The 20,893-nt window shown below is 50.2% G+C and overlaps 9 protein-coding genes across 9 annotated transcripts; 4 read left to right on the plus strand and 5 right to left on the minus strand.

Moving 5' to 3' along the window:
• The first annotated feature begins 87 nt into the window (after positions 1-87).
• On the plus strand, positions 88-1,419 carry BO72DRAFT_523760 (glycosyltransferase family protein). Its single transcript, XM_040949799.1, has 2 exons — positions 88-382; positions 451-1,419. Exons 1-2 carry the CDS (start codon positions 305-307, stop codon positions 1,207-1,209), a joined length of 837 nt encoding a protein of 278 aa, XP_040806428.1. The 5' UTR covers positions 88-304; the 3' UTR covers positions 1,210-1,419.
• BO72DRAFT_90421 (uncharacterized protein) lies at positions 1,337-2,066 on the minus strand. Its single transcript, XM_040950799.1, has one exon. The coding sequence runs from the start codon at positions 1,938-1,940 to the stop codon at positions 1,464-1,466; it is 477 nt and encodes a 158-aa protein (XP_040806429.1). The 5' UTR covers positions 1,941-2,066; the 3' UTR covers positions 1,337-1,463.
• Positions 2,067-2,192: 126 nt separating this feature from the next.
• Positions 2,193-3,566, minus strand: BO72DRAFT_491473 (methionyl-tRNA formyltransferase; the record flags this gene model as incomplete). Its single annotated transcript, XM_040948190.1, has 4 exons — positions 2,193-2,934; positions 2,993-3,120; positions 3,173-3,243; positions 3,308-3,566. 4 exons carry the CDS (start codon positions 3,564-3,566, stop codon positions 2,193-2,195), a joined length of 1,200 nt encoding a protein of 399 aa, XP_040806430.1.
• Positions 3,567-3,730: 164 nt separating this feature from the next.
• On the plus strand, positions 3,731-6,576 carry BO72DRAFT_523762 (uncharacterized protein). Its single transcript, XM_040949800.1, has 5 exons — positions 3,731-4,058; positions 4,118-4,211; positions 4,264-5,602; positions 5,665-5,696; positions 5,752-6,576. The coding sequence occupies exons 1-5, from the start codon at positions 3,811-3,813 to the stop codon at positions 6,556-6,558; spliced, it is 2,520 nt and encodes an 839-aa protein (XP_040806431.1). The 5' UTR covers positions 3,731-3,810; the 3' UTR covers positions 6,559-6,576.
• A 457-nt stretch (positions 6,577-7,033) lies between these two features.
• Positions 7,034-7,816, minus strand: BO72DRAFT_90583 (uncharacterized protein). Its single transcript, XM_040950800.1, has one exon. The coding sequence runs from the start codon at positions 7,637-7,639 to the stop codon at positions 7,160-7,162; it is 480 nt and encodes a 159-aa protein (XP_040806432.1). The 5' UTR covers positions 7,640-7,816; the 3' UTR covers positions 7,034-7,159.
• A 260-nt stretch (positions 7,817-8,076) lies between these two features.
• On the minus strand, positions 8,077-9,030 carry rho1 (Rho family GTPase RHO1; the record flags this gene model as incomplete). The annotated part of the gene is made up of 5 exons (XM_040940824.1): positions 8,077-8,262; positions 8,289-8,423; positions 8,510-8,707; positions 8,845-8,872; positions 8,963-9,030. The coding sequence occupies 5 exons, from the start codon at positions 9,028-9,030 to the stop codon at positions 8,077-8,079; spliced, it is 615 nt and encodes a 204-aa protein (XP_040806433.1).
• A 314-nt stretch (positions 9,031-9,344) lies between these two features.
• On the minus strand, positions 9,345-10,224 carry BO72DRAFT_443877 (uncharacterized protein). The gene has a single exon (XM_040943684.1). The coding sequence runs from the start codon at positions 9,817-9,819 to the stop codon at positions 9,589-9,591; it is 231 nt and encodes a 76-aa protein (XP_040806434.1). The 5' UTR covers positions 9,820-10,224; the 3' UTR covers positions 9,345-9,588.
• Positions 10,225-13,103: 2,879 nt separating this feature from the next.
• On the plus strand, positions 13,104-14,441 carry BO72DRAFT_419598 (mitochondrial 54S ribosomal protein uL24m). The gene is made up of 2 exons (XM_040942670.1): positions 13,104-13,560; positions 13,628-14,441. The coding sequence occupies exons 1-2, from the start codon at positions 13,144-13,146 to the stop codon at positions 14,261-14,263; spliced, it is 1,053 nt and encodes a 350-aa protein (XP_040806435.1). The 5' UTR covers positions 13,104-13,143; the 3' UTR covers positions 14,264-14,441.
• Positions 14,442-14,756: 315 nt separating this feature from the next.
• On the plus strand, positions 14,757-16,818 carry rtt106 (putative negative regulator of DNA transposition (Rtt106)). The gene is made up of 4 exons (XM_040950801.1): positions 14,757-14,975; positions 15,139-15,498; positions 15,563-15,919; positions 15,984-16,818. The coding sequence occupies exons 1-4, from the start codon at positions 14,861-14,863 to the stop codon at positions 16,565-16,567; spliced, it is 1,416 nt and encodes a 471-aa protein (XP_040806436.1). The 5' UTR covers positions 14,757-14,860; the 3' UTR covers positions 16,568-16,818.
• The last annotated feature ends 4,075 nt before the right edge of the window (positions 16,819-20,893 follow it).

A 20,893-nucleotide genomic window follows, 5' to 3' on the forward strand; every position in this document is an offset into this window, starting at 1 on the left:
CGCCGACCGCGGCACGGACCACGTGCTTGTTTAGGTCGTTTCGAGGCCGCCGCCAAACTGGTAACAATCATGAATACCTCACCTGCTCTCCTTGTCGCCATTGCTCTCTGGGCTACAAAATGCAAGCAAGGTGGGATCTGATAAGCTTCTGAGGTGTGCACAACATAGCTTCGGAGGATTCTTGAGGTTCCTTGTTCGCGATCACACCTCCGAATCGCATCCCCGCGCACCGTCCGCAGCAAACTAGAAAGCCAGCCTGTTATTTCCCTTCGCTCAATTCAATCACCGATCATCAATTCGCATAATGTCTTCGGCTCTAAATTGGGCAATGCTGCTCTGGGTCTTAGCCCTGACAGGTACACTCTGTATATTTGCAGCCCTCGTCAGTGCCATGCTGCACCTCGCCGTCCTTACCATAGCCGATGACTAACTCGAGGTCGACTCTTATAGCTCCTTCTCTACGCCTTGATCCAGTCGCACAACACCAAAGTGCCAAAGTGGCGCCCGAAAAATAGACCGATTCATCTCTTGGTGGTCCTGGGAAGTGGCGGACACACGGCGGAAATGTTCTCCATGCTCCGGCGCATGGAACTCGATCCAACCAAGTACACCTACCGAACCTACGTCGTGAGCTCCGGCGACAACTTCAGCGCGAAGAAGGCCGTCGACTTCGAAACAACATATTTAAACCAGATTGAGGACCCTGCGGTATCCGAGCGGCCCCCTCCAACAACGGGATCATACTCTATCGTCATAGTTCCGCGCGCCCGTCGCGTACACCAATCCTACCTGACTGCACCCTTCTCCACTCTCAGTTCCTTCTGGTCTTGTCTTCTGGTGCTACGCGGCTTACATCCAGACCAGGGACCACTTCGTTCGGAGTCGATGCACTCACCCCATCCAGACATCATCCTCACCAATGGGCCGGCCACAGCAGTCTGCATCATTCTGGCGGCTAGGCTGCTCCGGCTATGGCACGCCCTTAGTACTATGTTTTTGCTTGGATCTAGGTCAGCCACCATGTCGAATGATTTCCGACTTCGCACAATCTTCGTAGAATCATGGGCCCGAGTCACCACTCTAAGCCTGTCAGGTAAACTCCTGCTGCCTTTTGCGGATCGCTTCCTCGTTCAGTGGCCAGATCTAGCGGGCAAGAGAGCGTGGAAAGGCATGCGGCAGACTGAATATGCCGGCACGCTGGTGGATTGACAGGCAACACATATTATCGACCGAGATCGACCAAGGGCCAACTACTACAGTACTAGACCATAGATGGATTAACCATATGCACCTGGTATCGATGGTTCTGAAGATCGGAATGTGAGCGGTGCGAACTGAGAGCCCTTCAGCGGAGTTAGGTAGATCGTATGGCACTATATTTTTCTCACGCAAGTTTGACACTTGGGCGGAAACTCCTCCACACGGTTGGCTATGCTATTCAGCTTGCTATTCTCTTGTCGAGCTCAAATTCTCACTCCAAATCTTACCTCGTGTTGTAATGTTACATATTCCGTATACCCACTACAATCCCACCAGAACATCATACATTCCCTGCACAGTCGCAAAGACCCGATATTACTGCCGGGTCCAGGTATGTGTTTTCCAAGAAGTGGCACTTCTTTTACAGTAACTCTCAAACAGAGATTAGGGGCACAGGCGCTCTTGTAACCTAAAAGTGTGCCGCGGAGGGCTGCAACGTTGCTATTAATTTTTCCTGAGCAGAGACGCAGCTGAAGGGCTCGTGACAATGGTTCGAGAGCAGTAACTCGCAATACAAAAGCGGTCATCAGCCAAAGGTATGTGCAGTGTGCGGCCAAAATATTGATGGATATAAGGAGAAAGACGCGCTGAGAAGAACGGTACAGTTTTCCATGTACCATGCATCCCTGCTGCTCATCAAAACTGCTGCTAGAATGACCTGGACGACACTGCCAATCCATATGTCATGTTCGCACAAGGCATGTCTGTGACCGGCCAAGCAATTCAGGTCAATAAGTGCTCCGGTCGATGGTATTTCCTTTAGGACTGATTCTACAGTTGCCGGATTTGCGACTTGTAGTGTGAAAACGTGGAGGAGGATTATCTGCAATGCTCGGCGTACGAAGGCCTGGATTGGCTGGTATGAAGGGTATTTAGCGATGGTATCGCGACGTCAATGAAACGATAGGCATTTTGTTTTCATCTCATTGCGTTCAATGTAGAGGATTGTAGAATGGTGTATATCCGATGTCGCCCGAGTAGAACGTTCGTTCGCCAATCATACGAGCCTTGCGAGCGGCTCGGAGAGCGTCTGTAGTCAACCCACCTTCGACCTTCATTTGATTAATCCTGACGAGCTTGTGGTCCCGAGTGAACACATAAACGCCGTTTCCTTCATCCAATTTGATTGGAAGGGCGCCGTCTATGAACGGTAGGCCGGGTACGACCGAGAATTGATCGCAGCCTTTTAGTAAAGCTACTTCTTCAAACTCAGAGAATATGACGCGAAGATGTTGGAAGTTGGGCTTCCCACCATATGTGCCGCTGGCAACTAGGGATTTGCTCCAAAGCGGACCCAGCACATGATGTCTTCTCTGGATATCATGCAAGGTCCACTTGGTCCAGTCGATATGTCGGTCTTCTGGCATGATCTTTGCAGCATGAATCAAAGTACCATCGTCCGCTGACGGGCGCCAGCCTACATCTTGCAAAGGGGGGACGAAAAGTCCCTTTTGGATGCCTTCAACGAGAATTTCCGCGCCCTTGGGGGCAACTACATCTAGCAGTTCCTGGACCGTGCAGGAATCTGGGTTCGGTATGTCAAATCCTGGGAGCGGCGTCTGCGCTAGAATAGTACCGTGGTCGAAGTGCTTCAGATGTAGAGTTTGCAATGTGACGCCAGTTCTGGTTTTATTGTTCAGGAGTGTGTGGTGTAGCGGTGCGGGACCGCGGAAGCTGGACGTTCTCGTTAGCAAGGCTGGATTTACTGATTACGATCTTCGGAGATGTGTACTCGGGGAGTAAAGAGGGGTGCACATTGAGACCCCCATATTTAGCACCATTGATAATTCGGGGAGGCACAAATAGCCCGAACGAGACAGCGACGATCAAATTGATGGGCCCTTCCGGCAGGACAGGAGGCTAAGAGGGTTAGCAGACATGCTCCGTAGCTATTAAGAGTTTTGAAGATTACCGTCCAGCCCCGGAAAGTGTCAATTTCATGGATAGGAAGCGATAAGTCTGTTGCGGCTGCTTTGATAGGGACTGTTGCGATCCACAAGCATGTCAGCCGGGAGTATCCCAAATTGTTTCTCATGCGCAAACATACCTTCCTGTATCTTCTTCAATCCTCGCCCGACCCTTTTACCGGGTCTACAAACGACATCAATGGACGCGATCCGGTCCGGTCGAGAGAGATGTTCTGCATGGAGCGCTTTCAAGGAAGCAATACTGAATTCATCGGAGCCGCAGAAGAGTATGCGGAGAGGGTCGTAGGCTTTGGTCGCCAAGTATCGATTCGCAGAAGGTAAAGCATAGAGGGTGGGTCTGAATCCGCAGAGGATCCCTGGGCCCCGGAAAAGCAGCATCGCATTTGAAGCTCCCCACTGCAATGGTATGGTGCCTGAACAATCTACTGTGTAATATTTACACACTATCTCGTTGCTGTAGCTTCGGGAGAATCGCCGAACGCCGCCACGTGATGTCACCGCCTTCCTACTCCCCCCAAGGAGCGAGATCAACCAGCAACAAACAATCCATGATTATCTCTTGCTCCGCAACGACGCTGCTGCTCAGTACTCAGTGATACAGAGCTCACATGTCGATGGCGCAATGCCTGATAATGCCTCTGCATCGGTAATTCCTGCGCAACTCTCCTTCCTCACCATCTACAACCCCCGCCTCGGACCGACAGACGAAACAATACAGGATCAAATCGTTTTCTATACATCTAGGTCAGATCGTTCAGCGCAGCGCGATAGCCCAGTCTCTGAAGAGGGTGTCAATAGCGAACCTAATGGCGATCTGAACGATAAGTTGCGACAGATAGGATTGGCCCAGGGAATAGTAGGCTTTGCCAGGTGGGTGAAACCGCTGTCGAGGGTTAGTGATAGGTTCACGGGCTGATCTGGAATACCAGGAACTTCTCAGAGGGCAAGGCCGTAGAGTATGTGGAAACAGAGAAGTCGCAGGTTATCTTGCACGAGCTTGAGCAGGATTGGTGGATCTTAGCAGTGGGTGGCCTGTGTCGCCATATGTCATAGATAGCTGCTGAGATCTCTCTAGTCTGTTGAGCTGACCCGACTGCCAATTGATCCGGCTACTATCTCCCAAAACGATGGTTCAGCCACACCTAAATTCACATATTCTTCAAGGGAGATGTGTCCCCCACAGCTCTTGATACAACAAATGCGCCAGGCACACTCCATCTTTCTTTTACACCACCAGTTTACGCTCGACGCCCTCTACGATCATGTTGGCAGGTCCAAATTCTGTACGCTCCTCGACAGCTTCTGGTGGCGATTCGCCTGGAGCTGGGAAATGCTTCTAAGTGGGAGTCCAGTGGTCGATATGTATGATGGTATCAAGCTCTCTGCTGGAGGTGAGCTTGGGGTTGGCGTTGGCGAGGAAGAATGGGGCAGCGGGGAGAGAGAGGTCTTGGAGGACTTTGTTTCTAGGACGGATGGACTCGTAGATATGATCGTCTCGCGATTTGGAGACTCTTCTACATCATCGAAGGAGTCTGTCTCGGAAAACAGAGGGTCAACCTTCAAGAGCAAGAGTGATAATGCAGAATCCTGGCTTGGTGCGGACGTTTCCCCCAAACCTTCGGATGGAGTCATATTCTCTGGGGTTGGCGCTCTCTCAAGACCCTCAGTCGTGAGAGTCTCTCAGTGGGTGGAATGGATTTATAGATATGGCGTTGACGCGTATGCAGTGAGCGAAGACCCGGCTTGCCCTCGCCGGCGGAAAAGACGAAAGAAGCATCGGGGAAGGCTTCCGGTTGGGAACGAGACTGACCGTCAAGCTGGATCTGTTGTCAAACCTGTTGATCATGCAACTTTAGATCGTTCCTTTTCTCCCGGCATACCTCGTCCGCTCGTGGTAGGGACTTCAGACGTTTCACAGCCGCCAGCAGAGTCCGGTGCGAAAACAAGCTCTATCACCAGCAGCAGTGGGAGCTCGTCAGTGCGGAGTGACCGGGCAAATGACTGGACGATGCCCGGCTCGGACACACTAATGAAATATCTCACTCTCGGGTATGGCTCATCCTGGGGCCCATCATCTAGGACAGGGAGCCCGCATCCTCCCATCGAAGCATTGAGGCGAGAGGACGACTCCACAAGCCCGAATCACCAAGTGAAACCTTCTACCAACTCCGAAGAATCAACTAAGGGGGATACTGCCGATATCGAGGATCAGAATAAGCCGAAGAACCCTGGTCGATTCCTCATTGGGTTCCACAATACATCAAGCACCAACACCACGGACAGACTTCAGGGAGACAATGAACCATTGAACACGCTTACTGCGGATTCGAGTCATGTAATTGACCAAAGAACATTGCACGTCCGACTGACAGTCCCCTTCGAAGAGGCTGTTCCTCTAGACGAAACTCCAACTGGTAAGCAATTTTGTTCTGCGAGCAAAGCGGAATTACCCGGTGGCTGATTACAGGCATACTAGGCTCGGTGAAGTTGCGAACAATTGTCTTCGTAGTATGTCGTGCATTATACTCATACCTCCCCGCTTGGTACACTGACAATTCTGTAGCACCAACCATTCATATACACGTTCCTCTACGATCCTTCAACCCCCTCTCTATCCCAGCCATCCTTCTACCACGACCTTCGCAGCCAAATGAGCATCCTCCACAAACCGCTGTGCAACTCCACGTCCCCAGCTACTGCCGCGAAGCGAATCGCCGTATCCGACAGCGCGTTCGAGGTGAACAACCGATTCACAACCCCAAGCCAACCGGTATACAATCTCGTGTACGATCCTACCAACTTAACCATCCGCTCCTCCATCCCCAACATCCCGGAATTGGGAGCTCCGAGCACCACCGAACCTTATCGCACGATGCTCCCGCCCTGGACGCGGGTTGAGAGCCTCAACATCCACCACCGACTTCTAAGCACATACACGGAAACGCGCTCTCGGCCCCTGGAGGTCGAAAGAACCTGCAAGACCAGTCGCGACTGGTGGATTGTTTGGATGCGGATGTCTGACAGTAGTCCCCTATCTCCACCGGGACAAGAAGATGCCTCTGTTACCGGGACGAGCACGAGCACACCGGCCGAAACCAACATCGGTAGTACTAACACTGGTGGTGATGGTGGAGCTGGCGGAGGTGCCACGCAGCAGGAGGCTTTCCTTATTCGGCGATCAAGCGATCATGTTTCTTCATCAGGACATGTCCGCAGCGGTAGCGGCTCCAGATTCTTTCGGGATCTCGGAGGCGCCTCATCACCAAGTCTGCAGGCGGCAAGGACCGATACAGGGCCAGCGAAACTCGTCGAGGGACTGGGCCTCGATGCCAGACGGTATATTGGAAATCTATTAAGTTTGAATAGGTAGATCTGGCCATGAACACCGAGGGGAGGGGGGGAGGGGGTTTGCTCTTACGTAGGCCTACCTCCAGCAAATCCACTACGTACACATCTCCACAAAAATGTGCTAAATAAGCTAAATAAGTCGTCTCTCACGCCGCGGGCCTCCAACCTTGGTGGTCTCTATCTATTTAGAGAACCATCACCACAGCACCAGACAGGCAACTAAAATTTCATAAATAGCTTCAGGCAGAAATGCTCCTCGGTAACTCAGCACATGAACTAAGCTTGGCCACAGCTGCGATTCCCAAGACCATCTTATCGACGGACCCCGTACCAATGTCACGATCAGCATCCCTCCCCTCCACCCCGTCATCCGCCCATTGACCTTTGTTCAGGAGATACATACAAGCCGCAGGGTCCACTAAGATGTCCCCACTCGGCAGGAGGGATTAGGAAAAGTCCCAATATGTGCTACATCACTCATGAACTTACTCTTACCGAGACAGGGTCGCATAGTCACTACCCTGCAAGGTACGATGATAGCCAAATGTGCTCATCATTTGAGTCACGATGATGCGACGAGTCACGATGATGCGACATGGATTGGATTCGTTTGACCAATGAATTCATGGCCTAGCAATCAACAGATATTGTTGAAGCCTAATTCGCATGGAAAGGAAACCTTGGGCGCATGCAACCGAGAGCATGGCAAAGATAAGTACTGCAGTGATCAAAAGACAATGAAATAAGGATGAATTCTGCTTCGAGATTCTCTTTCTTATGGCTTGGCATCCGCCGCGAAAGACACATGTATAGTTATTAAGATCGCGTGACTGACAAGACAGGGGAACAAGTAAGGGAAAATGGGGGGGGATGGGTTCAAATTCAGTGACAATTCCATGCATTCTCTTTAACCGAAAATAAACAAACAAGGACAGCAGATTAGAACACAGCAAAGTGGGGGAAATCTGATTATGATGATGAGACTGTGCTGGGGGAGATCTGATAGGCGAGGCAAGTGTGACGAACATCTGGCCCATCATGGAAATGTGCGGATTTTCTCGATAATCAGACCATTTCTCAGAGATCGAATGCAAAGTGTCCATGCGAAAAGGATAGGGCTGCGCATCGACTTGCGCTGCTTTGAACCTCCATAACCCGCTGCAGCGAGGGCCTCTTTCTGCTGGCAGCAACCCGGCGCCCAGTTTGTCATAGTGGATGATCGCGAACCGCCCCGGAGGCGCCTATGAGGAGCTGGAAGATAAAAGATAAGAAAACCCACAAGGTTATGAAGACAAGACAACGCCTCCCTAGAAAATAATGTCTGCAAAATAAGAAAGTCGACCAACTGCATAGCCAGATAATCCCATAAAGCTCGTGTGCCCGTGATTGAACATTATCCACACTCGCATCCAGGCACAGATTGGAACACGCCAACGGAGGACCCCTTCGGAGTAAAATGATAGAAACCAAATATTCGAGACGCTTATCCGTTCATATAATCTCCGCACGAAACAGACCTTTTGCGAAGGAAACAACTAGTTTACAGGATGGTGCACTTCTTCTTGCTCTTGTGGGCCTTGGTCAGGAGGGCAGCCCGGGTAGCCGCCTCAAAGACCTCACGAACGCCCTCGTTGGTACGGGCAGAGCACTCGAGGTACTTGTAGGCACCAATCTTCTTGCGAACCTCCTCACCCTGGGAAAAAGTCAGCGACCAATCCAAAGTCAGCTGGTTAGCGCGCCAAATGGACTTACCTGCTCAGGGGTAACCGGCTTCTGAGAGGTCTTGTGGAGTTCTTCAATGGTCTTGGGGTCGTGACGGAGATCCATCTTGCAGCCGACGAGAATGATAGGGAGACCCTGGCAAAAGTGCAGAACCTCGGAGATCCACTGCAGATTTATCAGCATGTTGATCTAAGATAACCTGGACATGCGCAGGCTTCATTCTCAAGGTCGAAAATGGTGAAACTGCTCACCTTCTCCTGAACGTTGTCCAACGAGTCAGGGGAGTCGACAGCAAAGCAAATCAGGATAACGTGAGAGTCGGGGTATGAGAGAGGGCGAAGACGATCGTAATCTTCCTGACCAGCAGTATCCCAAAGAGCAAGCTCAACGTGCTTGCCATCGACCTCAACATCGGCAACATAGTTCTCGAAGACAGTGGGGACATAGACCTAAGGCAGCGATTTCAGTCAGTCCGATAGGAACGAAAGGCTGGATGAGCAGTTGCATGGTGATTTCGCATTGAGCGTGGATAGGACAGGAGACAACAGCGTAAAACCCCAGGCAAGGATAGGAGACGGAGGCTAACCTCGGGGAAAGTGCCCTTGGAGAAGACACTAGAAGGAGAAGAGATGTAGAGTCAGTATGTGCCATTTGGCCCCTTGGACGGGGGTAGGGGGGTGGGGGACCAAAGATGAGGAACTTACATCAACAGACAAGTCTTACCACAGGCACCATCACCAACGATGACAAGCTTGCGGCGAATCTCAGCCATCTTTATTGAGAGGTGAAGATCAGCAAACGGAAGAGTAGAAAATAGGTTGATTTAGCGATATGCGACAACGAAAGAAAAAGGTATGTGTAGTGGAGAAGAGGAAAGGGAAAGAGAGGTAAGCAGTTGATGGATGGAATTTGGTTTGAGAGAGGGGAAGGGGGAAGTGTAGCAGGTGGAGGGAGGTGGAGGTTGTAGGTAGAGAGAGAGAGAGAGCGAGAGAGAGTGTGTGTGAGTGAGTGAGTGAGTGAGTGAGTGAGTGAGAGAGAGAAAGGGACAGACAAGTCAGGCGCCCGAGGAAAAGGGTTATCACGTACGGTGCACGGGAGTAGGCGCAACGGGCGCGGATTAAAATATGGGAGGGAGAGAAGGGGGTGGGGGGAAGGGCTGTAGAGGAAACAAAAGAGTCTAGAATTGAAAAAATAAACCCAGAAGATGAGTTTAGTAGAGGAATCACGGCAGTAGAAGAGTCCCTTGAGAAAAGGGAGGTTATCACGTTGGAGGGATGATGAAAGAAGAGAAAGAGGAGGGAAGCGGAAGAAAGAATGGATAGGTTGATAGTCAAGAGGATGAATGACAGTGAGTGAGTGCTGTTGCTGCTGGTTGGTGGTGGTGGTAGTGGTAGTGGTAGTGGTCGTGGTGGTCGTGGTGAGTGCCTGTAAGCAAATGCTCCTCCTGCTTATACTCCTCCTGGAATACTCCTACAATCACCACCACCACCACCACCACTGCTGCTGCTGCCTGTCTATTGCTTCTTGCTACATTTGTTATGGACCAGTTATGGTCGTCCATCGGCGGGTTGGCACTCTACCTATTCATCTCCTGTATATTCCTCCTGGCTCTTTCAGGTCTATTCCCTGAGGCCTCCCCCCCCGTCTAACCATCTAAGTATTCCATACTAAAACAAGCTGAAACAATCCTTCCGCCCATCCAGTGGTTAAGATGCTATGAATGTGGCTGTGACAAGACTGTTTATACTTTCCCTTTCCCCCCTTCTCTGTTTGTTGCCTTTCCTTCATTGTTATCATCTTCTTCCTCCTGCTTCTCTTATCATCACTAACATTGTAACCAACTGCAAACTTCTGATTATTCGTTCCGACGACTGCAACCTCTTTTGTCAACAATACCTTTTTTGTTATTTTTCCTGATGAGTTTTTGACTGCTACTAGGGAGGCTGGCTGTCTACGGAGAAGAGCCACACTACCTGAGAATTGATGGAAGAATATGGTCGATAGGCTACCTCCTAAATACTTTACTCCTTTTCCATGATCCCCGACCTTCCTTGATCTAGTCGCCTTTTTTTCGCGTCCACTAAACTTGTTTAACTAAGGTAGTTATGTTGTCCGGTCATTTCTGCTTACTTAGCTGCCTAAGCTGCTGCCTTCATTCCCATTAAAAGCCACCGTGGCTGAAGACGGGAGCCAGGAGCCAATAACTTACAACTGACACTCCGGTATGGTATGGTATGATATGAGACCGGATTCAACTCAATCAAACTGGTAAAATTCCTGTCTGTGGTCGGTCAGGACTATGTAAGTTATACTTTTAGTCGGTAAGTACCAGGTACCTAGTAGTTATTATTGTCGACCAATCCAGGGCCAATAAAGACTATTTTCTGCTTTTATTAGCTGGTCCTTTCTTTCTATGGCTTAATCTTACCTAGGAATCCATCCCTCCCGAGTATAACTAACTAAGTTGCATGTCGTCATCTTCGCTAACTATCAATCGCCTGTTCGAGTCTCTTGGAAGCTATATGTATGTAGATTGAGAAGTAAGTCTCTAGATCAGGGCATAGTTACTAAGAGGTAGTTCGAGACCCGGGAGAGATGATTTCAAGAAAGCTTCCATCATTCGGTGCAACTTTCACAATATCCATCTTTAGTTACCGTCGCTGTCCTATCTACAGAGAGGCCTAGACGCCAGTCGGCACACTGGCGGGTAGGGTCCTCGGGCTTCCATTCATCCATCAGCGCTGTATGATGGGCCATGCTTGTTGGCCGGGCTCTGTAGCTCCATACTCCAAGCGGAAATCACCGATTGCCCTAGATAGCTGGTGTCCAAGCTCGAGCACAGCTAGACAGCCTTTTCTGCATAACGCCCAGTCTAATCAACCCCTAGGATGCACCAGGAGGGTGATTGGCATGAGCTTTTTTGTCAAGAAGGGACTCTGTGGGCTTTCAGCAGCGATCACCAAATTTATTCTAACCGTCCAACAATTATAGATGACGTGTGTGTTCTCACCTGAGAGGCAGGGGGAGTGTATGCATCTTTGCCTGCTCAGTATGAATTACCGAAAATCGAATACCCTGGCCGCAAATTCGCTTTCCGCTCCCATTGACCGATTCCTGAGCCAGAAATACGTGGCGGTGCAAGTGATCTTCAATGCCCCCTTATCATGCTGCTACAGTACGTACTCTCCTCCCTAGTCAACGTCATCAGATGGGACCGGAAAACCACCCTAGTAAGTGCGGTCGACCCCGTGAAGCATATCCTCATTTTTGTGACGTGCTCTTTATTCCTATGCAGCTTTCAGTATGAACCAACGCACTGCAGGCATCCTCCCATGGTTATGGCGGTCGACTCAGTCCGCATTGTTGACGTCGTAAGTGGAGAGAATACTAACTGTACATACAATACTATTTACTGCAAATCCATGCAAACATACAGTACATTACAAGCGTCGACTACGAGGTTATAATAACCGGGTATAGCCTTGCCAACCCTCAGCCACAGATAACCTGGCAGCAGTAGCCTTGCAGTAGGTACTCGTTGTACGGAGTACCAATCGTACATATGCACACCGTGATCGTATTCTCTGTTCAGATCGTCACCGAGTGGCTCGTTTCCAATCAGAATCCCAGGGCTGTTGCGCTAATGCTGTGCCAGTTCTAAGCTGAGTGCTTGTTGATTGGACCGCCCCGTGCTTACTGAATTGACTGCCTACCTAACATTCGGTGAAGCTGCTTAGACCTTGACGTTTGGTTGAGGCGGAGGCGACCGCCGCGAACTCTATACATCGATCATAGCTGTAGCTGGGGAAGAAAAGAGGCTAGATCACTGTTGGGGATGATGATCGGACCTATATCTGACAACCTCTATGGTAAGCAAAGCTCGCAATTTGTGGGGGTCTGATGTGTTGTCGACCTTTTCTTCCTACGGTTGCCACTTTTAAGCGTGGTTTGCACGGACAAGCCTGACGATCGAGCCATAACACGCCATGCGAGCTTGTAGTTACTATGTAGGTATCACCTGTCAGATGAATGGCGAATGAGACAATAGTACTTTCCTCGACCTCCCTCACATCTATCTGCCTTGGACCTGTGACGATTACGCTATTCGTATACACTGTATGACTTGGCCGTCGAGGGACAACTACTCTTAAGGAACTGGATTTTGTCTAATCTTCCTCTATGCTGTCGCTAGGGAGGATTGCTTAGTTGAACTGAGATTCTATGTTGTTAGCTTAGTAGGATCTGCAGTCGGCTCTCTAATATGTCAGGTCAGAGCCATTGCTACCATGATCCACTCACATTTGGAAAGTGGGCATATATTGGATTGAGGTGAAAACCCTTTGAGGTCAGATGTAGTATAATGTCTATCCCACGCCAGTCGCGCATCTAAATAGTGCTTGAACTACCTACCTTCCCATCTTGAGGTTAAATATTGATACCTATAGTATGGCACTCTCTCTCCATCAGCTCGGAAGTACACATGATTGACATGCCTACTAGTAGCTTCTTGACTTCGAAGACCCCAATCACCATAGCTTGAAAACATCTATGAAAGATCAGTCTATGAGTTGGCGATTTCTGATGTAACCACTTATCTTTATTTATTAAGTGGTAGCTCTACATGAGGCACTCACATGAGTATAGCTGCACTTAGTAGTACCTACCAACTAATGCTGTACCTAAGTTACTGGTACCAGTAGTAAGGTAGTAGTCCGGACTGCCCAGACCAGTCCCGACTGAAATGAAGGTATCGAATCTGATTGGTGGTGGTCCACGGGTAGGCACGTGACTGTAACAGGGCCGCAATTTTCCCTTCCCCAACATTCAATCTGGCCGCGATTCCGTGGGAAAGGACGGCCATTGTTGGCATCGCAAACAGATCACCATGCAGAAAGTCATTCAGAGAACGGCGCAGGCCCGGAACCAGGCCACGCGTAAGGCTATCCGGGCGGCCAAAGTCGCCGAACGCGAAGAATACAAGGACACTCTCCGCCAGCGTTTCGCCTACAAGCGCATGGAGCTGGACAACCTCCGCGAGGAAAGGCTCCGACGCCGTGAAGACTGGATGCGTGGACCTCTAGCCCCCCAGCGTGATGCCGCTCTCTCGGGAAGCAAGTTCGGTGCCCTGACGCCGCAAGCACTGAACCCTCCGACCGTCCCCAAGCATCTCCGGAGGAAATACATTAACATCGCGGCGGGAGATCGGGTGTGTGTGATGAAGGGCAAGGATAAGGGCAAGATCAACGAGGTCGTGAAGGTGGATGCCAGCAACGAGACGGTGTTGGTGAAGGACCTCAACATGGTACTGTTTGTTCCTGCTCGATCTCGGATCGTCTCACTCGACTGACTGCTGTCAAATCTCAAAACAGGCCGATATCTACTTTCCCGAGTGGATGACCGACCAGTACGGGGAAAAATCCCCCTTCCAGTCTGTCAGCATTCCCTTGTCCTTGGACGATGTTCGCCTTGTGGTCGCTCTCGATGACCCAGTTACCGGCCAAACGCGAGATGTACTGGTGGAGCATGTTTATGGCGGAGGGCCCATCCTCGAACGTGGCTACGGAGTCGAGACCCCTAAACACACCAGATATATTGCTGGTGAAGACATTGAGATCCCCTGGCCTAAGGTCGAGCCCCCAGCGCCGAAGGACGAAGAGTGGGATACCCTCCGTATGGAAGTTGAGACGCCAACTTGGCTGCCATCGCTTCAGTTCGCACCTTTCCCCGCATCGGTCATCGATGAGCTTCGCAACCCCTACTCGAAATACCGAACCAGGCACGATCCTGAGTGGGTGGAGAAGAAGTTGATGGAAGACTACAAGCGGGAATATCTTCAAAGTCAGACTTTGTGGACCCCCTTGGCTCACCTACATCAGGCGAATAACGCGCCAAAGACCTACAGACCTCCGCAAAAAGCCCGTCCGAATTACAAGATGGATAAGATGACAAGAGGATTCATCGAGGCTTTCTTGGAGAAGAAGCAGGCGGCCACGACGAACGCCTAAGCACCTGGTGGTAATAAACTGGCCATTGGCCACTGATGAGAGCAATTGCAGCTTCATGGTGGTCCCTTTCCCCCCCTTTTCGCGACGTTATTTCTGAGTTCCAGGATGGGTGTACATTACTGCTGTTTGTAGCATAGAATATGACTTGTATTAAGACCATTAACAATCAAGAGTCGTGAAGGAAGTTGAACTAAAGAACTCTTGACTGCATCAACGTGATAATGCCCTGAGACAGCCATTGCACCAATAATAGGACGTCCAGCAGAGACTAGTAGGTACTCTTGATTGCAGGTCGACTTATTTTCCGATTGCATTTGGTGCGCGCACCCGATCGACCAAGCCGCCAGGGAGTCAGGTAGGTGGGAGTGCAGTCCTTTTCTTTCTTCCATCTTACTTAACCAAAAACTACTTACCTCCACCTCCACCTACCTTGCTATTGAAAGCGCGTCGCAAATTCTCAGTTTGCCCGCTTCGTGCAATATCCTCCTTGCCCTGATTAAAATCATATATTATCCATTACCGGATCATCCTCATCTAGCTTGTTACATTGTATTTATCCATTATCCATTGATCGATTCATCGATCATCCTCCTCATCATGGCATTTGCCACGATAAACTCCCCGTCTTCAGCTCCTCCACCGAGGAGCTCCGTTATTGATGATGCCTTTGCTGCCGAACCTGCCCTTAAAAAACGTGTTTACGATGCGATCGGTACGTGAAGACTGTCGGTCACTGCAAGAACCATTCACTATCCCTCTCCCCACCTCCAACCCCCACATCAACGCTCGCAATGGCTCCAGATGATGACGCCCAAGACTCGAAAGAACAGAATCATCAAATCACCGCTTGTTGACTTTATCCCTCCTCTGAACAGAACAAACCCCGCAGTATGCGCCGCTATTCGAAGACGTTGCCAGATATACATCCAGCCTGCTGGCCAGGTCTGTCGTCAACGCCCGCGTTCAGCCCATCGAGGCCGTCAGCGACGACGGCCCAGCGGCAAAGAAACGCAAGACCCAAAATGGTGGGGATGGTTATACAGCTGCCGCTGCGCAACAGTTCCCGGGCGACTTGAAAGCCGACGCACCACTACAATTCTACATGCAGGATGTTTCCTTCGCTGTGCCGCAGCGGAAGAAGCTTACACTGGAGATCACTGCCGGAGGTGGATTCCTCCGCGCAAGAAATCAGACGTCGAAAGAGGTGGAGTTCGGGGTCGAGTTGGATAAGATCCGTGAGTTGCCTTCTCACACACAAGACCAGTCGCGTTTGCTAATGTGTGCTCGTGTCGTCACTAGAGCACGTTCTCTGTCTTCCAGTCCCGGAAAAGAACCAGCGACAATTCAATTTCTGCATTATCCCCCGATATAGTGATGGCATCAACACTCCTCCGGAAGGTGTCGCTGCTTCTGAGTGTATTGTGTGGACGGTGGCCGATGGGCCACCCAAAGCAGCGTTTTCGGGAACCGGCCAGCAGCTGGGGACAACCGAGGGCGAGAGCGCGGAGAAGGTGGTTCAACAGGTCTTGAACGATAATCTGGTGCGGACCAAGGTGATCCGCCCTGATGAGCGGCAATTTGTGAGCGCAATTCCGGAAGCTCATCGGAAGGGGGAGAAGGCTTTCCATGTCAAGGCCCATCGCGGGAGCAAAGATGGTATATCAAACACCCTACTGCAGTGGTATGGCTTGTTCTTTTGACTAACGGCGATTCACTGTAGGTTATCTTTTCCTTCTTTCTACCGGGATCCTGTTCGGCTTCAAGAAGCCGTTGATATTTTTCGCCTTCGAAAACATTGAATCGATCTCCTACACATCTGTCCTGCAGCGAACATTCAATCTCAACATCCTAGCCCGTCCGTCTGGCAGCGACGAGACCCATGAGCTTGAGTTCTCCATGATCGACCAGGCGAATTTCTCTGCAATTGACACCTACATCAAAAAGCACGGCCTGCAAGATGCTAGTCTCGCAGAAGCCCGTCGTGCGAAACGATACAATGTCAACGGTGCCAAGACCGGAGATGATGCGACTACCAATGCAGAAGGGGTTGCTGAAGCAGAAGAAGAAGAGAGTGAGTTGCAAAAGGCACAACGTGAGCTTGAAGATCAAGAGGATGAGGATGAGGAGGACTATGACCCTGGCAGCAGCAGTGACGATGGAAGCGGCAGCGGCAGCAGCGAGGAAGACGACGAGGACGACGACGATGATGAGGATGAGGATGAGGATGGTGAGGATGATGCTCGCGATCTTGTGGCGGAAGAGCTCGGCAGTGAAGCCGAGGATGTTCCTGCCGAAGAGTTGTAAGAGCTCGCTTGTTGGACCCTGTATAGATATCTAGATTGTTACCACAGCCAGGCCGGCGCAACGCGGGCCCGATTGACTTGCGCTCAGCACTAGCCAGATACGTTCAACAGTCGAGCTGCACGCGGGGAGAACCCGGTGGAGAGTGTCGGTCATAGACTGTGCCTTCGCCTATCTAGCATAGAGTATCTAGATACCTGGTGGCCGTCCTGCTTATTGAGACCGAGCTTTGCACATGTCGGATTGCATCTTACATGGGGAAAGCCGTTTCAAGACTGCATAAGAGACGTTTCAGATAATGGGGGTTGACACCCAATGAATTGTGGATCCTGGATGTGTCAGATGCATCGCGCCATCATCAATTGAGGTGTGCCACTTCTGCTATGAAGTCGGAAGTATTGTTGGAAGCCGGAGGACTAGGAGTTACATCCTTCCAACTGCGCTAGACCTTTGATGTCGGCAGTTCTTTCCCGTCGCGATGGCCGTGGTTTTCAGATCTTGAGCCCTAAAGTACTTGGTATGTAAGTGAGCCTCGTGAGATGATGCTCAGGTACCGTTGACCAGTTCGTATTCCACACGAACCCAACCTAGTTAATCTAGTGTGGTTGGTAACTGTGGAGTGATACTAGGTACCTTTTTACAGGTCATCACGGATTCACTGTACGGAGCTAATATCTAGTATCGAATAAGTACACTGGCATGCATGTTTTGTACTGTATCGTACGGAGAAACTAAAAAGAGACTCCATTTTAGGTCGCAACTCCACCGGCTTCCCCTCTTGACTAACCGGGACTGTCGTAGCTCCAGACCCTAAGCGTGGTGGCCCCCCAGGGCGCAGTCAGGACTGGTCAGGGGTGCAGTGCCAGGCTGCCAGCGCAGTGAGATTCAAGCCACTGGGCATGTTCTCCAATCTTCCTTCCCCTTAGTCTAGGCTAGCTATCGCTTTTTTACCGATCACCGCCTCAGGGCTTGATTAATTGAAGTCGGGGAACTCATTCAGATAACTAACTATACATCTGGCGCTTACGGATCTGTACAAAGTAACGACTTGATCTTGGTGAGTTACTGGTTGACAGCTACAATGACGGGTCATTTCTGTACCCATTATTGAACAAGGCGATTGGCCTACAATACATGTTTATCTGTCCCTGAGCATTGGATACCGCATGTACAAACATATGAAAAGGCCATGGACCACGATATAGTTACAGTATAGCTAGGGAGTTAGTGTACTTTACTTACGGAGTAATCATCCATTTCATGTTTTCCATTCGTTCCTCTCTTTTTTCTCTTTGCTTGCCAGCAACGGCTCGGCTCTCCGGAGCGCATAGCGCTTGTCCTTTACCAATTATAGATGGTCGCTATTTCATCAAGATTCATTTAAGACGGTAATGATAATAATAATAATAATAATAATAATAATGACAATAATAATAAACTACTCACCACTCTTCCGAGACTCACTGATCGGATAACCGATCGATAGGTACCTGGCACTAAGGCACATAAACGACTGAACCCACCCACTGGCACTACGTAACTAAATCCAACCAATTCTCCATAATCTTGTTAAATACGGACAGGTATCCATCCATCTGTCTATCCTCATTCCCCAGCCGTACCAGTTCTGTCGGGTATGATTACGGGCGTCAAGCCCGCAGGAAAAAGTAGAATCCAGTCACTGTAGTAACTCTTTCTGTAAGGTTTGGTTCGGCAGGGAATTAAGATTCTGGAAAGTCACTTGAGATGAATGTTGTTTGCGCTTGCTCCCCTGTACATTGTTTTCCTTTTCCATCCCCGAACCCCCATTCCTGGTGGCATCATGCCGACACCTAGTTGCTGAAGAATTGCTCTTGTTTGCCATTTTCGCCGTCAAAGATGGCTAGAACCCTCCGAGGGGGTGTGGGAGCAGACCAGACCAGTGAGAGACAGTGGCGCGTCTAACGGGTTAATATCTCGTCGAGCCATTTCTCCATATAGAGCTAATTTGGCCTAGAGGCGCCGCTAGTGACTCCGTCCCCTGGTGCCCGGGGCGAAGCTTCCGAAATCTACTCCGTACTCGAGAATAATGATTCAAACTCATGCTTGTGAATCGAGGGGGGGGGGGGAAGAGGATGGGAATTCTTCTTCTCTTCTGTCAACGTCCGCCTGTCTCTTGGTCTTGCTGGCCTCTGAAATGGACTAATAGAATCTTCGAAGCTTACCGAGATGTACCTAATCTACTTGAGTGGTAGCAAGTGGTAACTTAATTTGGTTTATAGAGGGGCGGAGGGGGCCGGAGGAGGGAAGAACAGGAGACGCGCGAGAGGAACCTGCCGTGTGCCCCGTCCCAGTTTTAGCTAGTACTAAGTAAGTAGTTCTGGCTGTTTAATATTGCGGTTGCTTGCTGTCGCTGATGATGATGATGATGTTGATGTTGATCAATTGATTTCAAGGAACTGATGCAAGAGCAAGGACAAGAACAAGAACCATCCCACAACTATGTAAAATTCTAGGATAAACAGATTGGACTCATAACATTCTACTCTGGTACCTTACCGACGGGATGTGGATTGTTCAAAGCATGCATCTATGCATGCATGGCTTATTCCCACTGTCTCAAAGTAATAATCAATCGCCTCTCTCCCTCCCCCCCCAATCCTGAAGTTGAGAAGGAGGCACCATAGTGACACACACAATTGATACCCCGAAACCGTCCGATAACCGCCCTTTCTCCCCTATCGCTTGGGGGCCCTTTCATCCATCATCGCCCATCGGCGCCATCACCGCCCGGCTAGTTTCCACTAGTCGGTATTCCATACCAGATGTTACCATACCGACCAGGGGGCGTGGGAAAGAGGGAAGGGAAGGGAAAAAAAGAAAAAAAGAAAAAAAGAAAAAAAGAAAAAAAGAAAAACGGGGCAGAATCCGTACCCAAGCTTGATCAAGAACAGCAGCATTATGTCCATTGTTGTTTTACTATCCAATCAGTCTGTAGGAGTACAGATTTACCCCATTCGTACCAAATCAAGTTCAATCACATCAACGAAAAGGGAGAAGTACATGATAGAAGAAAGTATATACAACAGAAGAATAGGAGATGATAAAAGCATAGATACAAAAAAAAAAAAAGAACCCCCCCCAAAAAATCACGGGAAAGAGAAGGAAAGGATCGAAGAGAGAGAAAAGGAGCCAAAAGGACCCAGACCAGGACCGACCAGACCGAGCCATACCAGGCCTGAACCAAACCAAGCCAAACCAATCCATCGCCTCTGTAGTAGCAAGTGGTAGTAAAGTGGTACCTTAGTAACTTAGGGAGTGCCTGAAAGAGTGAGTGGGCGAGTGAGCACTGGCATTGATTTTACTGTACTGGCACTAACACGGGCATTGGCCCTGGTATTGTATAGTGGGAGGATGAGGAGGAGCAGTAGTAGTAGCAGTAGTAGCAGCAACAACAGCTTTGCTCCTCCTCACTCAGCCTCTAGTCTCTCCTCTCCTCTTTCTCCCGCTTCCTCTTCTCTCCGCCTCGTTTTTCTCCTCTCCTCACTGTCTTCTACTCTCCTCCTCCTACTCCTCCTCCTTCCTCCTCCTCCCTTTCGTTTTTTTCCCTTTCTTTCCCTGGTAGGCAGGCCGTAGCAGTAGTTGGTTCATACCAGTCCTGGTGTGTTCACTGCTCACCTCTGTCCTCAATTCCTCCAATATCATCCATCTCCTCAATCCTTTCCTTTCCTACGGCTTCGGCCTCTCAATTCCCATCCATCTCATCGCCATCCGGGCCCTGCTGCTACTGCCACGCGCTTGGTCAATTTCAAGGGGATTTGCTTGGAATCTTTCTTTTTATTCGATTATCTTGATCGCCTCTGTGTCTCATCGCTGGATATATTCCTCCTCTTTCGCGTACCGACGCATCTTTAAACCGTCAGTCAGCCTGCAGCCCCCAGTCTGTCTTCTTCTCTCTCCCTCCCCGGAATCCCTGGTTCTTCCCTCCCGTCACCACCAAACCAACTTCGCTCGACGCCGCTTCGCCGCCTCCCTCTTGCCCCCCTCTTCCGAGGGTACTCCTGCAACCGTTTGGCACCACCTTCGAATCCTCGTCCTCGCGATCGCTCGAGTAGCTGTCCCCTGCCCTTCGTCTGCCTTCCACCGCAGTCGGTATCTGCCCCAATCTTGTCACCCCTGTTCCCCGGGTCCCATCTTCATATGCAGGGTCGAGCTTGGTAAACATCGGGCTTGTTGTGAGACACCTCCCCGGACCCATCATCAATTTCGCCTTTTCGCATTCCCTCTCCCCTGACAAGCACTTGTCTCGTATCACTGCCTGTTCTGCCTATTGTCCGACAGTCTCCTTTT

The sequence above is a fragment of the Aspergillus fijiensis genome (assembly GCF_003184825.1).
Source record: "Aspergillus fijiensis CBS 313.89 unplaced genomic scaffold BO72scaffold_2, whole genome shotgun sequence".
Classification (NCBI taxonomy): Eukaryota; Fungi; Ascomycota; class Eurotiomycetes; order Eurotiales; family Aspergillaceae; genus Aspergillus; species Aspergillus fijiensis.

Bases quoted from the DNA above. Each gene is read 5' to 3' on its own strand.
- BO72DRAFT_523760 (XM_040949799.1), top strand. From the start codon at position 305: ATGTCTTCGGCTCTAAATTGGGCAATGCTGCTCTGGGTCTTAGCCCTG. The intron at 383-450 runs GTCAGTGCCATG...CGACTCTTATAG, and splicing joins TCTGTATATTTGCAGCCCTC to CTCCTTCTCTACGCCTTGAT.
- BO72DRAFT_90421 (XM_040950799.1), bottom strand. From the start codon at position 1,940: ATGGATTGGCAGTGTCGTCCAGGTCATTCTAGCAGCAGTTTTGATGAG.
- BO72DRAFT_523762 (XM_040949800.1), top strand. From the start codon at position 3,811: ATGCCTGATAATGCCTCTGCATCGGTAATTCCTGCGCAACTCTCCTTC. The intron at 4,059-4,117 runs GTGGGTGAAACC...CTGGAATACCAG, and splicing joins GGAATAGTAGGCTTTGCCAG to GAACTTCTCAGAGGGCAAGG. The intron at 5,603-5,664 runs GTAAGCAATTTT...CAGGCATACTAG, and splicing joins TCTAGACGAAACTCCAACTG to GCTCGGTGAAGTTGCGAACA.
- BO72DRAFT_90583 (XM_040950800.1), bottom strand. From the start codon at position 7,639: ATGGACACTTTGCATTCGATCTCTGAGAAATGGTCTGATTATCGAGAA.
- BO72DRAFT_443877 (XM_040943684.1), bottom strand. From the start codon at position 9,819: ATGGACGACCATAACTGGTCCATAACAAATGTAGCAAGAAGCAATAGA.
- BO72DRAFT_419598 (XM_040942670.1), top strand. From the start codon at position 13,144: ATGCAGAAAGTCATTCAGAGAACGGCGCAGGCCCGGAACCAGGCCACG. The intron at 13,561-13,627 runs GTACTGTTTGTT...ATCTCAAAACAG, and splicing joins TGGTGAAGGACCTCAACATG to GCCGATATCTACTTTCCCGA.
- rtt106 (XM_040950801.1), top strand. From the start codon at position 14,861: ATGGCATTTGCCACGATAAACTCCCCGTCTTCAGCTCCTCCACCGAGG. The intron at 14,976-15,138 runs GTACGTGAAGAC...TCCTCTGAACAG, and splicing joins ACGTGTTTACGATGCGATCG to AACAAACCCCGCAGTATGCG. The intron at 15,499-15,562 runs GTGAGTTGCCTT...TGTCGTCACTAG, and splicing joins GGTCGAGTTGGATAAGATCC to AGCACGTTCTCTGTCTTCCA.